General features: G+C 42.6%; 1 protein-coding gene across 3 annotated transcripts in view; it reads left to right on the top strand.

Moving 5' to 3' along the window:
- Window positions 1-17,298, top strand: part of Vps2 (vacuolar protein sorting 2) — a 53,214-nt gene that overhangs the window by 1,499 nt on the left and 34,417 nt on the right. The window contains exon 1 of one of the 3 annotated variants that reach the window (XM_068361863.1): window positions 4,237-4,249. The exons of the other annotated variants lie outside the window; for them this stretch is intronic. Within the exon in view, the coding sequence (XP_068217964.1) occupies window positions 4,242-4,249 (8 nt within the window). The 5' untranslated portion in view covers window positions 4,237-4,241. Of the gene's footprint in view, window positions 1-4,236; window positions 4,250-17,298 lie in introns of those variants that run through there. 3 annotated transcript variants of the gene reach the window in all.

Below are 17,298 nucleotides of genomic sequence, written 5' to 3'. Positions count from 1 at the left end.
TAACGTGATACCTTACCCCTTAGACTGCCATATTTTTAGCAATAGGAGTGTTATGGGGCATGGCCATCATCATACATACTCTCCCAGTATTTTGTTTATCATGTTAATGATGAAAGGTTCAGGTAGAAACATGTGTTTGATATTAGTTTAATAATAGGAAATGGAAGCTAAGTCAATGTCCAAACAGAAGGTGGAGTGTGAAACTACAACTCGCCACTCTGTTAAGTTTATATAATTGATAATTAATGCCAAAATACTAGTCAAGGAGATCAACGCTCATAGTGAAACATGTTGCGCTTGCCAGAACATAGGAGCAAGCTACAGCAAAGCAAAAATGAATACATCATTGCTCAATTATGTAAGAAGGTATTTGTAATACGATGAACCCTGTTACGAACGACTAAGTAGAAAACAGGATGGAAAATTACGTTTTTTATGTGTCCTTAAGTCCTAGCAGATAAAAGCGCCGGTGTTTTGACTGTTTCATTACTATTACTGTACTTCGTTTTGATTACAATGTCTGATGGCAACTGTAAAGTTTGAAAGAGTTTATTTAAATATCTTTCAATTAGACTAGTACACGGTATATTTCAAGGTGTTTCAAACGTAATTGGTGACAATACTTATCACAAAGCTATAACTTTTCAGTTATGGTAGTCAACCCATCATAACTCAAAATCTATGAATTTCAGCCCGATATTATAAAAATGTTCAAAACACCACAAAATATATCATAAAACATTCTTATTTTCTACAACGTTTATTGCACTGTTCTATATATATATATATATATATATATATATATATATATATATATATATATATATATATATATATATATATATATATACTGTATATATATTTATATACAGACACACACACATGCTCCTCTGCTCATGGTAACTATGGTGAAATGTAGGTTTTCAGATGTTAATCAAAGTATTTCGGACAGTTTTGAAATTCTTTTGTTTGGGAAATGATTATGGTGTTAGTAGCTTAGAAAATAGAATTTTCAATCCAGTTTTCTTTGGTTATGACAATTCTCTTTTCTGTTTTGCTAGAATTGTAAGGAGATCATGGTGATATGTTGTAGCCTGAGGTTCCATTGGCTAACCTGTCTTAGAATGCTGTCTTTACTTCCAGTGATTCCTCTTACCCTAAGCTAACACTGAAAACAATCAAAGTGTGATTATGGTATATTATTAAGGGGCCAAATAAATTGTAGTACGGTGACCTCTCATTTATTACAGTAAATAGGTTCCAAGACTGGCCGCCATAATGGAATTTCTGTGATATACGGATGCCATATTTATTTAATTATTACCTCCGCCAGCAAAATTGGAAAGAGGTTATATTTTTGCCCTTGATTGTTTGTGTGTGTGTTTGTTTGTGAATAGCTTCCTGGCCACAATTTTAATCATAGAGAAATGAAACTTGCAGGGATTAACAGTCCTGTAAAAAGCTGGAAATGATTAAATTTTGGAAGGTCAAGGTCACTGTCAAGCAAAATGTCCAATTCACGTAATCAGCCATAAGTTTGGACATAGTTGTCACAGAGACTTCAAGCTTGGTTCATATTTGAGTGTATGAAAATCCCCGCCAATTAATACATGTTAAGGTAAAGCAAAAGATCGAGAAGCAAGCTGCCGCAGCGGAGGTCTCCGCTCTGCTGAGTGCCCCTCTGGTTTGATGAGTATTTGGACTTTTTTAAACCCTCCATGTACTGTTAACAACCTACTCATTACTCTATTAACCCTTTTACCCCCAGGCTATTTGGAAATTTCCAACCCTTAACCCCCACGGGTTATTTTTTTTCAAGCACATTTTGCAGTATATTTTTTTTCAAATTGCTCTAACAGCCTTAATTTTCATCATAGAGAGGTCAGGTTGGTCTCATTCTCTTGGAAAATGCCTGAAGTTTCTCAAAAAATTATAAAAAATATGCAAAAAAAAAAAAATGTAAATAGCAGCTTTTTGCAAGGACGTACCGGTACGTCCATGGGGGTAAAGGGATGAGTTTTGTGAAACGTACCAGTATGTCCTTTGGGGGTAAAAGGGTTAATAACAGGGAGAACTGTTATGCTGTATGAAATCAGTAGGCAAGTTAAAAGTACCATATAACAATTTCTAAATAACAGTAGTAAGCTATTGGTAAGTTTACCATACAATAGAGAGGTTACTGTACTGTACAGCGAAGTACAAGTAACTATATATGACATGGTCGGTAAGTGTTAAAGTACAGTATGCATACAGTAATAATACAAATGAAATATCTTGTTACTATACTGTATTAAATGTAATACAGTACAGTAACATTTAAGATTAAAAAAGATAAAGGTTGTTACTCTACTCACCACAAAAGCAATTAAAGTAGAACTTGAGTGATGCTGGTTTAAGGTTTAAAGGTTTAAAGGCCACTCATGAATGGCAGAGGCAAAGGACAATGACATTGCCCTATCAAGCAGGACAATGCCCTAGAGACTGACCATATATCGTATTGTCAGCACCCAAGCCCCCTATCCACCCAAGCTAGGACCAGGGAGGGCCAGGCAATGGCTGCTGATGACTTAGCAGATAGACCTATAGGCTCCCCCAAACCCCCCATCCCTAGCTCACAAGGATGGTAAGGTTGCAGACACTAAAGGAACTAACGAGTCTGAGTGGGACTCGAACCCCCAACTGGCGATAACCAGGCAGAGACGTTACCAATCAGGCCACTACAACCTGGTGGTGATGATTTTTACTGTGCAGCTGATGACTGTATTTTATGTCTCTGCAGATGGCGGTTCCATTTCCTGGGACACCTCTTTCACTTCTTCCGAAGGTTTAACTGTAGTATTAACAGCTGGTACTGGCTTTTTTAGCGAGGCTGTAAAAACATTGTGATTGTCAGTTTCTGCCGCTGCTTCTTTTTCCCGTTCAAAGAGTATCTTGTAGAGATTTATGACTTCGTCAACTATGTTGCAGAATTGTACAGAACAAACTATATCGTTGTCCCGTTCTTGTGACCTCTCATGCAATTCTTTAGCCAGGTTGCACAGCTTGGCGAGCCACTCCAGAGTCAAGCTAGCTTGGTTGAAAACTTCTGCAGTTTCTTGCTGCATTTCTTCTTCCTTGCTCTCCAACTTTGTCAAGTCTTCGAGCTCTGTGTCAGTTAGTGGCAGTCTAGTAATTTGTTGAAGTCTCCTGTGTTCATGTCTGCAAGGCCATCGCCTCCAATAATTACCGCCAACTGCGCAGCTTTCTGTACTGCGGAGTGTTGAATTTTGGCAGGTGTAAGGCCTATGTCGTCGTAAACAACCTCAACTTCTTCCAGTTGGTGTTAATGCTGGCAGGTTTAATTTCTTGCAATGCCTTCTGGATATTTTGGAGGCACGTAGCAATTGTGTACAGTACTGCCGCCAGTATGCCTTCAAGTTGAAATCTTCATCTTCTTGGGCTGCATCCATGGAAGAAACCAGGTTCGCTAAGGCATTCCTTGTGTATAGGGCCTTGAGGTGCTTAGCTCCAGTTTTATGCTTAATTGGTCAAGTCTTATTGTCCAGGCAGTCATCCTATAAGGAAAACAAGGTGTCAGAGTACCCTCTAAACAGCTCCTGCAAAGTGCCATCCCTGGCCAGTCTTCCTGCCAGTTGGTTTTAGGATCTCCACCCACCATGAGGTGAGTCTCCTAGGTAAAGAGCAGAAGGTTTGTATATTGGGCTGGAACAAATAACAAATTGGGAAATAATTTGTATTTTTCCTAGCTATGCAAACCTGAAGCTCTTAACACATACTGGTACTACCATCACCTACCCCTGGGAAGTCCTGCCACAATTGCAAAGTGACAGTCAGTCACTATTGCTGGTGTGAGCGGGGTGGCTAACCTATCCCGCTTCTCTTCCCATCTGTTAACTAGTGGAGTGTTGTTACATCTCACTAAAGCTTTAACGACTAGTTTCAGCTTCACTGAAATAAATACTCCAAAAAGAGCTCTAGGTTTGTATAGCTAGGAAAAATAAAAATAATTTTCAAATTTGTTATTTTATGCTAGAATATTGTGTTGATTAAAAGTACTTATGTTCTTTAGATTCATATAACAAGTAGATACGTCTGTGAGTTGTTGTTTGGCTGTCCATTCTCGAGATGCATGTCTGATGTGTGTTAATCAGTTTCTTATTCTAATTGGAATTTGTAAGGCACTGTTAGAGTTTACTGTTTAGTTTATTTGTATTTTCTTTTTCATTGAACAGCTGAGCAGGATGGAGAGGTAATGTACTGTCTTTGGCATGTTGCTGTTTTTAATGCTAGGCGGTAGGAGTTACAGTAGACCTACAAAAGATACAAAATTCATCACATTTTTATTATGCAAATTCAAGTGTAATAGCCTTTTCTCTTGCCATTTAGTGCTGTATTATCATTTATAGCAACTTGCTTGAATACTTATTGCTGTATTGTACAGTGCAATGTACTTGGTTGTACATTATTTTTTCACCATAAAAATCTACAGTTTATCGTTATGTTGCTGAGGAACTTTGCGTTTCACACACCTTGTGTTATACAGTATTTAAATAATTTATTTTTGTTCAAAGATTGTGTGTACGTAGTAACAAAGCTATTGTTGCTAAATTTTTTGTTAGTTTTAACAATTTCAGTAGTCCACAGTATTCAGTACTGTAATGTACTTATATTAGTTGAAGCAGTGTTTTCACTTGCTGTATATTACAGTATGTATTCCCTTTCCTCTCCTTTAACAATAATGTTATATCTCTATGGGTTTCAGTAAAACGGGCTAAATTTTTATCATTAGTTAGTGGTTCTTGTTCATTAGTCGAGAAGTCAGTTTTAACGTATGTTTCTACTGCAGGTACTTCATGTAGGCTACTGTAGTATTATACTATTCTAATAGATATTTTATCAGACTGCCGTACAATTTTTGATAATTTTTAAAGTTTTACATGTGGGATCAGATGAGTGTAGGTTTTCAAGCTGGTAATGTTATAGTGCTGTAAAATATATAAATTTTGTTTTTCAATATTAAACTTACCCGATAATCATGTAGCTGTCAACTCCGTTGCCCGACAGAATTCTATGGAGGGATACGCCAGCTATCACAATACTAGAAGGGGGTGTACTTACCAGCGCCACCTGTGGCCAGGTACTCAAGTACTTCTTGTTGACACCTCCTCAATTATTCCTCTGTCGTGCTTCCGGCTAGACGTTCTGGGATACGCTTATGTTCTTGGAGTATTTTCACGACTTTGGTGAAGTATTTCTCTTTGATTTCGGCTGTCGCTTTACTGGAAACTTCTATATTAGCTTAGTTAGCTTTTGGAATTAATTTGATTAATTATGGTGACGAAGAGAGTATGAACTCTCGTTCACCTTTCAATGGCCGACCCTTCCCTTAGACGGAAGTGTTGGTGTCTAAGAGAGTATAGACTCTCTTTCTTAATTTTGCTTAACAAAAGTTATAGATTTATTTTATATCTCTCCGCCTCTTATAGGCCTCTTCTATTAACTTCCTTTTATTATAAACTTATTAAAATTAATTTTTATATTTGTTTATATTCGACCTTCCTAATAGTAGGCGGTCTTTTCTTGGTACCGAAGTTAATTAACATTGAGCTCGTCATTTCGGTTTTACCTGTTAACATATTATGCTATTTCCGCCGCAGAGTTTGAAAGAATTTCTTTGATAGTCTCGTACTTTTTCAAAGTTGAACTAACGTTTTGTTTTGTCTCTGCAGTTGTTGACGTTCAGAACGTTCAACTTGCACTCTATCGTTACGATAGAGAAAGAATGTTCACGGTTTCACATTGCAGTAAGAGTAACCGTGTCTAGCGTTTTGTTCATTCTTTCTTAACTTAATGGTTTTGATCCTAATAAAGGAACTTTTCATTTTGGGAAATATTTCAGTTTTTTCCTTTAACAATAATATGTTTTAACGATATATATGATTGGGCTCTTCTCTCAGGTTCTAAGTCAAGAGAGAGAGAGAGAGAGAGAGAGAGAGAGAGAGAGAGAGAGAGAGAGAGAGAGATAGAGACGGAGGGAGAAAGAGGATAAACGTTTCACTCAAGCCTGCCAGGCGTACGAGTAACGTCGTTATCGTTTTTGCTCTTCTCCCTAGTCTCTTTAGGGGAAGAAACTAAACGTTTCTAGAGTGATCTAGTGTTTAGTCTCTTTCCAGCCACTGAATTATCTTTCATTAGATTTTTCTGTTACATTGTAATTCTGTTTTCGCAATTACTAACTTTTGAGAAAGGATAGAATTGCGTGTTTCAGGTACAAACCACTTAAAGTTTCGAGTTCAGTGAAATAAGTGCAAACAGAAATCAAAGTGATAAGTGATTAGCGCAAAGTATGTCAGTGTTGTGCGTGAGGGTACTTTTGTGCGCGCCAGTCGTCCTCCCAGTCCGGGACCTCTTGCAAGCTCCCAAGCCCAGGGGAGAAGCAATGTCGAAGGACAAAAGGGTTCGGCAGGCCTTGATCGGCGCACAGAAGTATCCTCGGTGGTTGTGGGCGTGTCTTACCGAGACCGTCACTCCCACCCGCAGACGATTGAGCCCTTATTTTGCTCGTCTGCAGAAGAGATTTAGGGGAGAAAATAAAGGCAGAGTAACGCTGTTCTCAGGTCTCAAGACCTCTTAAACGTAAAGTCCAGACCTATGCCAGACGTACGAAGTTAAAGTTCAACAACCTGGATGCAGTCATTGGGTTAGCTCTGACTCTCCTCAGTCATCAGTTGAATACACTCCGCCTAAGAGGAGTAAGGTTCTGCCGCAGCAGATCTCTGCTGTTAAGGCTTTACCTCAGCAGTCCTTAGTGTCTGCCGACCCCAAGTTGACTCTACTGCAGTCCATGCAGTCACAACTTTCGGTCTTGATGCGTGAGTGTCGGGCTGAGAGTGTTGCGCCTCCGCCTCCGCCTACACTCCCCCCGCCTATGCTCGCTCCGCCTGATCGCAGTACCACCTGCCAGGCGTACGATGTTGTGGACTCTACTACAGTCCATGCAAGCACAGCTTTCGGACTTGATGCGTGAGTGTCGGGCTGAGAGTGTTGCTCCTCCGCCTCCGCCTACACTCCCTCCGCCTACACTCGCTCCGCCTGATCGCAGTACCACCTGCCAGGCGTACGACACCTGCCAGGCGTACGATGTTGAGCCACGTGCTGAGTTTGCTGTTCCCTGTGGTGTTCAGCCTCCTCCTTCCTTAAGGCAACCTTTACAATGGGATCAGGAGGATTATACCTCTCTTCCTCCGCCTCCACTTGCTGCTCCACCAGTGATGCAACACTCGGTTGAGGTACAACAACCTCTCCCGTCCATGAGTCAGTCTCCTCAGCTCTCGCTGCAGCGAGCTCAACCCTCCACAAGGCAAGCACCACAACACCTTAGCCTTGCGCCTCAGGAGCCTCAGCTTGCGAGACATTTACCTTGTTCTGCGCAGCCTCTTCCTCATCGCGCTCCGCTCACACCACAGGAACTGGAACTTGCTACTCCGCTTCCGCCAACCGCTCAGCAAGCGCAACCCTTGGGTTCAACCACTCATGCTAGGAGTCAGCCTCCTCCACCCATGCGCCTTCCTTCTGCTTGTCTTTTATTCAGCCTTTGCAGACTGAGCCTCAGGTGTTCCCTCAACAGAGTCTTGAAGAGGAAACCACAACTATTGTTGTTCCAGCTCGTTCTGACTCTGCTGTTCAGCATACCTTACCTCCATTTTCAAACCATGGCAAAAATATGAATCATGAGTTATGAATGTAAGGTAAACATTATGTTGATTTTTAAACCCCATGCAAGCATGCATAAAGCACTCTAGCACTGGTCATGGAATTTCTGAGAAATGTTAAACGCCATGCACACGCTCTGCTTTCCTTACAGCAGGCTCTGCTTACAGCAGGCTCTGCTTACTACATGCTCTGCATACAGCATGCTCTGCATACAGCATGCTCTGCATACAGCATGCTCTGCATTCAGCATGCTCTGCATACAACATGCTCTGCATACAGCATGCTCTGCATTCAGCATGCTCTGCATACATCATGCTCTACATACAGCATGCTCTGCATACAGCATGCTCTGCATACCTTACCGCATGCTTCTCAGTCACACATCTTGGGTTGTTGCCAACTCACTAGACTGTCAAGCAGTTTCATTACGTTGCCTTCTAGTCTGCTGCTTTTGCACCAGTGAACCCTCACTCAGAGAACTTAGCTTTTCTAGGATAAGGTCCCTGTAGATGAGAAAGTTCTTTTCTCCCTCCTTCTGATATTCCCTTGAGGACTCTGTCATTTGGAGGGAGCCTTTAGCTGCATAACCTCTTATGGACTTTTATTTAAGCATAACATGCTTCCAGGGAAGGTAATGGTTCCACTTCAGTCGCTAATCCCGTCTGTTACCACACCTGCTCCCATAGACCTTGAGCTGTGTTGCATGACATGCAGTCCAAGCTTAGTCCTTGTTAGAGGATTTTTTGTTTACGGAGTCAATGTGTCACGGGGAAGACGTTCAACAACCAACAGAAGTGACTTGTTGTGACGCAGTGCGGCAACCTCAGCAACCCGTTAAGGAATTGTCTGTACGACCCAGACAGTCTAGACAGATTCGGGTTGTCACTGTACTTCCTCGCTTGCCCATGATTGACAGTTCACAGACTGTGCAGCAGTATCATGATCTTGTGTCCGGCTCCGTCAGACGACTGGCTTTTAAGAGCTCCCACAAGTCGTCGCTGTCTGGAGATTTTCAAATGGACTATGGATCTGATCAAGGAACTGGGCCTCCTGGTCAATTTTGAGGAGTCTCAGCTCGTTCCATCCCAGACCATTGTCTCCTTGGGTATGGATCTTCAGAGTCGAGCTTTTCGGACTTTTCCGTCGGCCCCAAGGATCTTCCAAGCCCTAGAATGCATCCAGAGCATGCTGAGAAGGAACCGATGCTCAGTCAGGTAGTGGATGAGTCTAACAGGGACACTTTCATCTCTGGCCCTGTTCATCGTGTTAGGGAGACTCCACCTTCCCCCCCTTCAGTATCATCTAGCTGCTCACTGGATAAGGACATGACGCTAGAGACGGTCTCAGTTCCTGTTTCCGAAGAGAGGAGGTCTTCTCTCGCGTGGTGTAAGAACAGCTTTCTTCTCAAGGAAGTCTACCTTTGGCTGTTCAGAAACACGACCGCCGTCTCCTCTCGGACGCATCAGACATGGGCTGGGGTGCGACTTTGGACGGACAAGAATGCTCGGGAACATGGAATCAGGAGCAAAGGACACTTCACATCATTTGCAAGAAGTTGTTGGCGGTTATTCTGGCCTTGATAAACTTCAAGTCCCTCCAGCTTAACAAAGTGGTGGAGGTAGACTCTGACAACACCACAGCCCTGGCTTACATCTTCAAGCAGGGAGGGACTCTTTCGTGGAAGTTGTTCTAGATCGCAAGGGACCTACTCATCTGGTCTTAAGATCGAAAGCTAACTGGTAACGAGGTTCATTCAGGGCGGTATGAATGTCATGGCAGATCACCTCAGACGGAAGGGTCAGGTCATCCCCACAGAGTGGACCCTTCTCAAGAATGTTTGCAACAGACTTTGGGCCCTGTGGGGTCAGCCAACCATAGATCTGTTCACTACCTCGATAACCTAGAGACTCCTGTTGTATTGTTCTCCGATTCCAGACCCAGCAGCAGTTCACGTGGATGCTTTTCTGCTGGATTGGTTCCACCTCGACCTGTATGCATTCCCGCCGTTCAAGATTGTCAACAGGGTACTTCAGAAGTTCTCCTCTCACAAAGGGACACGGCTGACGTTGGTTGGCTCCGCTCTGGTCCGCGAGAGAATGGTTCTTAGAGGTACTGCATGGCTGGTCGACATTCCCAGGACTCTTCCTCTAGGAGTGAACCTTCTAAGTCTACCTCACGTAAGAAGGTACACCCAATCCTCCACGCTCTTCGTCTGACTGCCTTCAGACTTTCGAAACACTCTCAAGAGCTAGGGGCTTTTCGAAGGAGGCAGCCAGAGCGATTGCCAAAGCAAGGAGAACATCCACTCTCAGAATCTATCAGTCTCAAGGGGAAGTCTTCCGTAGCTGGTACAAGACCAATGCAGTTTCCTCAACCAGTACCACTGTAACCCAGATTGCTGACTTCCTGTTATATCTAAGGAAAGCAAGATCCCTTTCAGCTCCTACGATCAAGGGTTACAGAAGTATGTTGGCAGCGGTTTTCCGCCACAGAGGCTTGGATCTTTCCACCAACAAAGATCTACAGGACCTCCCTAGGTCTTTTGAGACCTCAAAGGAACGTCGGTTGTCCACTCCAGGCTGGAATCTAGACGTGGTCCTAAGGTTCCTTATGTCATCAAGATTTGAACCTCTCCAATCAGCCTCTTTTTAGGACCTCACATTAAAAACTCTTTTCCTCGTGTGCTTGACAACAGCTAAAAGAGTAAGTGAGATCCACGCCTTCAGCAGGATCATTGTTTTCACATCTGAAACGGCTACATGTTCCTTGCAGCTCGGTTTTTGCTAAACGAGCTTCCTTCACGTCATTGGCCTAAGTCGTTCGAGATCCCAAGCCTGTCCAACTTGGTGGGGAATGATCTGAAGAGAGTACTTTGCCCAGTTAGAGCTCTTAGGTACTATCTAAAAAGGTCTTAACCTTTACAAGGACAATCAGAAGCCTTATAGTGTGCTATCAAGAAACCTTCTTTTCCAAGTTCTAAGAACTCAGTTTCTTACTATTCAGGCTTCTGATTAGAGAAACACATTCTCATCTGAAGGAAGAAGACCTTGCTTTGCTGAAGGTAAGGACACATGAAGTGGGAGCTGTGGCTACTTCAGTGGCCTTCAAACAGAACCATTCTCTGCAGAGTGTTATGGATGCAACCTATTGGAGAAGCAAGTCAGTGTTCGCATCATTCTATCTCAAAGATGTCCAGTCTCTTTACGAGTACTGCTACACCCTGGGATCATTCGTAGCAACGAATGCAGTAGTAGGCGAGGGCTCAGCCACTACATTCCCATAATCCCATAACCTTTTAACCTTTCTCTTGAATACTTTTTATGGGTTGTACGGTCGGCTAAGAAGCCTTCCACATCCTTGTTGATTTGGCGGGTGGTCAATTCTTTCTTGAGAAGCGCCGAGGTTAAAGGTTGTGATGAGGTCCTTTAGTATGGGTTGCAGCCCAGTATACTTTAGCACCTTTGGGTTGATTCAGCCTCCAAGAGGAACGCTGCGCTCAGTAAGGAAGACGAACTTAAAAAAGAGGCAGAGTAACGGTTCAATTCGACTTCCTTACCAGGTACTTATTATTTCATTGTTATTTGAGATAACTGTTATATGAAATATGGGATACTTAGCTATCCTTTAATCTTGTACACTGGTTTTCACCCACCCCCCTGGGTGTGAATCAGCTACATGATTATCGGGTAAGTTTAATATTGAAAAATGTTATTTTCATTAGTAAAATAAATTTTTGAATATACTTACCCGATAATCATGATTTAATTGACCCTCCCTTCCTCCCCATAGAGAACCAGTGGGACCGAGGAATAATTGAGGAGGTGTCAACAAGAAGTACTTGAGTACCTGGCCACAGGTGGCGCTGGTAAGTACACCCCCTTCTAGTATTGTGATAGCTGGCGTATCCCTCCATAGAATTCTGTCGGGCAACGGAGTTGACAGCTACATGATTATCGGGTAAGTATATTCAAAAATTTATTTTACTAATGAAAATAACATATTAGTGTCCATTTTTGTATATCTTCCTTAATTGTATGCCATCAAGCAATGGTTTGTAAAGTACTGATGACATGATGAACTAATTGTGTTCATATGAAAGTACAAACTATTACTTTACTGTGTTTGATTTTATGGGTTGAACTAGTTCTCAAGTTGAATTTAAGATTGTGATTAAGTTGGGTATGAGGTGATTCTCCTATGGGGACTCCCTCTCACTTTCCATTAGCTCCGTTTTTATATTGTATTGCTTAGTGTGATCTGCATTAGCTGATTGCCCATTGCTTTAGTCTATCCTTTCATCCCTTCTAATCATTATGGTGATGATAGCTTTTATTTGATGAGTTGAGTATAATCAAGCAATACCTGGCAGAAGTGAGCACCATTGATATTACTATTGGAATTTTTTTCAGTAGCATTCAGGAGGATAGATGTGAGAGAGACAAGAAAGCGTGCTAGAAATAGGAATGAATGGTGAGCGATTGTGATGCAGTTCCGGTAGGCCCTGCTGCTTCCTCCGGTGCCTTGGATGACCGCGGAGGTAGCAGCAGTAGGGGGGATTCAGCGTTATGAAGCTTCATCTGTGGTGTATAACGGGGGAGGGTGGGCTGTGGCACCCTAGCAGTACCAGCCGAACTCGGTTGAATCCCTTGTCAGGCTGGGAGGAACGTAGAGAGGAGAGGTCCCCTTTTTTTGTTTCATTTGTTTGATGTCGGCTACCCCCCAAAATAGGGGGAAGTGCCTTGGTATATGTATGTATGATTGATATTAAAGTAACTACTTTGTTGATGTAGTAACAACAAAGTGAGAGAGTATATTTTTGGTACAGTCTGTTAATCATTCTAAGGGAAAGCTTATAGTTCCAGGTATAATTTATAATGGTGAGAAATCTTTCAATAAATGTATAAATTACCGGTATATCTATTAAGAACTTACATCATCTGCCAGGTGTCGGCTAGTTTGGGTTTTGAACAGTGGCAGCTCATGTATAGGCTCTGAAGAACTGCAGAACCCCTTATTTCCACTCTATATTATCAATAACATTTAATATAATTAGTCCCTTTTTTCTCTAATTCTTTCTTTATACTTTTACATTATATAACCCTTAAGCTTAATATCAGTAGCCATCCCCTAGTTTAGCGCTTAATTGCTTGAAGGGGATTAAGATTTTGTCTTATGATTTTGACCTTCAGTCTGAACTCAAGCTGGCGGTTAACATTCTATCCTCGAGTCAGACTTCACTCAACGGGGTCAATGAAGGTGTCGGTTTTGGAAGGAACAAGCTCTCTTCCCACAAGAGGTGCCATAGCTCTTCTAGTTATGATGAGCGGGCTCCCTCTCTCAAGTCTTTAGGGTATGCACCCCTTATCTACTAATATATGTTCTCACGAGTAATATGCCCCCTAGCGTGCAAGGTGTAAGGACTTAGACTCATCATATACTACCTTGTCCTTGCATTCTTCCTATACCAGATTGAAGGAACCTGCCTCACTTGATGCATGCTCACTTATGATGCACACAACATGAGCACTCATCATCGCTGGCTTGCTTAACACTAATGTACAGTGGTAGATATCCAAGCAAGCCTTTGAAATTGTGCTCATCTTTGTCTTGCGTAGGACTTCCTAGACTCTTACACATGCCCCCTTCAGCATACTTTCCAGAAGGAAAGACATTTTCTTATGTTTCCCGATTGCATGCAAGCATCTGATGAGCGTGAATTTAAAAATGATGACAAGCACTCTCATCGGCTTCACTCGCCTTGGCATGTAACGAGCTAAATGGGCAAGAGAACTGATGATGCATGCTCTCCTATTCCCTTTCCAGAGGAAGAGAGGGTAGCTGATAAGGACATGTGCATGCACCTTAGTGGTGCGTGCTCTCCTATGCCCTTCCCAGATGGACAGGGGTTAATCATTAAAAACATTTGCACCCTTTACCAAAATTGTTAAATTTCTTAGAAAGGAAACAGACTGCTCTTACACGACCCCCAAGAAATACCTCTAAGTGTGCTCGATCTTTGATGAAGAGATCGGATAAAGACTGTAGAAGGCAAAATCTTGAGCATTATCTGATCCTCATCAGATTCAGGGCTTTTGTCTTCGGAACTTCAGTTTTTAATGGAGCGTATTCCCAGACAGTCAAAAATGACATTACCCTCACCAGAAGCCACAAGTGAGATCAGTGTCCTTATATCCTTAACCTCAGATGCACAAAAGGCCTAGGTCACGTAGGTGCATATCATACAGGGACAAGTACAGATTGTCTCCATTTTGGTTTGTCTCCGAAACGAATACCTTTGGATCCAGTGTCTCTGGAAGGGGTTACTCATACAGAAGTAACAGATGACCCTTTTTCACCCCCCTTAAAATGGGTTTCAAGTGGAGGGAGAGCAAAGATTCCAAGACAGCACCAAAATGATCATCTAGCTCTACATCAGTAATAGCTCTACAGCAAAGAGTAAAGTTCCGGTCAGAACACCTTTTATTTCAACGACTAATCCAGAAAGATTTTTAACTTCTGACTCCCCTAGATGATGGCTGGGTACTGTGTCATCCCTGTAACAAGTGTTGGACTTGGCCATCTTTGCAATTGTTGGAGTACAGTAGAAGGAGAAAGTCCAAGAGAGATTTTTTAGCTTTTGGTGTCTTCCCCAGAACTGCAAAAAGGCCTTGGACACTCGTTTTGCCCTCAGGTGACTTCTGCTAGATCAAACTCTCCAGCTGAGAGTTTTTCATGTACTAGATCTCCGGGAGTTAGGTGCATATGTATACGACTGTCGTCAAGCACGCAGTCTCCCTTAAGTGAATACCTAACTTATAGAATGTCTTTGGTTTGATTCTTGACTCGCAAAGATAAGTGCCCACAGAAGGGTTAGGCTCCAGTTATCATCGAGATAATTTCTCATGTACTAAGTCCCTACGAACTAATGTAGATCCTCATGCGGGAGTTCCCCATGTAACGGATCCCTTTTTGCTACATCTACACACTTTGGATTCCCACATATTATTTCATGACGCTCTATGCAATGATATAGGATACTTTCAAGAGGAAGGTTTTTACATGTCCTGTTATAAGAGGTAAAGGTCCTTGAAGTCATGATCTCCAGCTAGGTCGGCGATTACAAAGTTGACAGTAGTGTGTACTCTATGCTTTCAGCAATCTAGCTAGACTATATGATCCAACCTCTCCTTTAATGATCAATCTATGCGGGATCATTTATTTGATAGAATCCCATGTAGCTATGCTCATCGGGACGAGTTGTTTTCTCCTAGGAGGGGAGTGGAACCCAATAAGCATCAAACTGTTCCTCAGTGGATTCCCCAAACAATTGGGAGACTAGGGGCTTGAGGACCAAGTTGAGGTGACGTTCACCTTCCTCATCCCTTCATCATAGACCCATAGGAAGGAAACAGAAGCTCCCTGATGTTCCAGCAAGGAGAACCCCTTTCCTCCAATGGCCATGCGCAGAAGTCGGGAAGAAAAGAAGCGAGTCCAATCCTGAGGATCTTTAAATTTCTTCACAAGACCCTGTTTCTCCCATATAGAAGCAGCCTAAGGACTGTCAGCCTCAGATTTTCCTTTTGTCCTTTCTTGGGCCCTTCAGAGGTGAAGACCCCTTTCATATCATGAAAGGGTCATGCTAGGGTAAAGGATACCTCCAGAACTAAGAGGAAAACGAGTCCCATTGCCTCGCTACCTTCGGATTATCTTCTGAGTTTGATCTAAGGTCCCAAACAGTAACAGGCTTCTATGCTTGAAATTTCTTTCAAACAAATGAAACCTCTCCAGCCCCTCCCTAGGAAAGAAGAATCCAGAGGCACATTAGACCTGTCAACACTTAATTGTGGCCAGCCCTGTCAGAAGCATAGGACCTGGAGGTGGAATCGATCTTTGTCAAGGTGTTGGCTCTCATCTGAGAGTTCAGTGATTTTAGGGAGGCAACAATGGTCGTAATTGCGGGAAGAAAGACATCCATTGACTGTTGCTTCGGTGTCCCTCAAGGTTTAAGCCCACCTTTGAATTGCTCTGCTTGGAGGGTGCTTAAGATCCCATGCAGAATGTAGACTCAAATTGCTGGTCCAATGAAATTATGCTTTAGCAAAATTCTGCCTCTAGCTTTGTCATGTCAAAGGAAGTTCTGTGACTCAGAGGCTGCTGGCCTTTCACCCTTACTGAGAGACCTCTGGTATCAGACCACATTGAGGTGCTGATTTGGTAAGGAGAAGCACCTGCACATAAATTTGTTGGAAATGAAGGTTGTGCTTCTGGCTTTTCAGTCATTCCAACAGCATTTAATAGGGCACTAGGTAGTGTTGATGAGCGAGAACACTACCGTAGTGGCATATGTCAACTAGCAAGGATGTACAGTTTCACGGCGCCTTTGTAAGTTGACGAAGTAAGCACACTTATGGGCTACACAACACTGGACTTCCCAGCAATGTTCAATGTACAGTAATTGATGAGAAACTCAGTTGCCAGGGACAGGTCGTAGGTGCAGGTGGGTCTCTTTATATTTGAGTGGTGAAGAGTCTTTTGACTTTGTGGGGTTTCCCATCATTCTACCTGTTCACCACTCACCTCGACAAGAATCTTCTAGTATTCTGCTCATCAGTTTCAGACCCAACAGAAGCTCTAGAGGTTACCCCCCAACACCTGTAGGACAACACTGATGCCTACAGTTTTCTGACATTGTCTGATTCAAAGGGTAATCAACAGGGTGCTGACTACTCCGAATCTAAGAATAACCCAAGTGGCTCCCAAATGGCCGCTTGCTGAATTATACTCAGACCTGCTGATGCTCGTAGCATAGGTAACAAGAAAACTACCTGTGTGGCCCAACCTACTTTGCCAACCCCACCTCCAGAGGTGCCACAATGCATTCACTTGTGTCACTTTAAGGGTAGACTATTCAGCATCTCTTCCAAGCAAAAGGCTTTATGCAAGTCACTACACAGGAGATATCTACATATCTGCATAGCTCCTGGCTGACGTTTACCAAGCAAAGTGGGCCATCTTCTACAGTAGGTGTTGTAGAAGGGCTACTTCTCCACTCAAAGCCTCTATGCAGCTAATAGGAGAATTTTTGTTCACCTTTGCCAAGAAAAGCTCCTTTCAGTCTTAGAGGTGAAAGTCAATTGCTCAGCCTTTAGCCGGATCCTCAGGCTGAAAGGTTTAGATCTTTCCTCGTCAGATGAGCCTTGAATGGACTTGTTTCCCGAGGGAAATTGAAACATCTTCATGCGATGTCACCTACGGTAAATTCTCCGGTCACTCAGATAGGTCCTCTATGAACCCTCAAGACAAGTTTCAGATTGAGATCTAACTCTCAAGACTATTTTCCTACTTGTCCAAACCTCAACAACTCATAGGTGACCTTCACGGCATTTCTTCTGCCACTAATCATACAAAGGGAGAGAAAAAGGTTTCCTTTTCCTTCGTTTCTGAGTTTGTTGCGAAGACTGAATTTTTTTCCATTTCCTCTTCTAAAGAGGCAACCAATGATCTGAAGGAATTGCTTTTCTGTTCTATGAGGGCACTACAATGTAACCTGAAGGGGATGCAGATAGTCAGACCATAGCTCCAAAA

The sequence above is a fragment of the Palaemon carinicauda genome, chromosome 38 (genome assembly GCF_036898095.1).
Source record: "Palaemon carinicauda isolate YSFRI2023 chromosome 38, ASM3689809v2, whole genome shotgun sequence".
Lineage (NCBI taxonomy): Eukaryota > Metazoa > Arthropoda > Malacostraca > Decapoda > Palaemonidae > Palaemon > Palaemon carinicauda.
The sequence above is the reverse complement of the archived record's forward strand: the minus strand, read 5'-3'. Positions and strand labels throughout refer to the sequence as shown.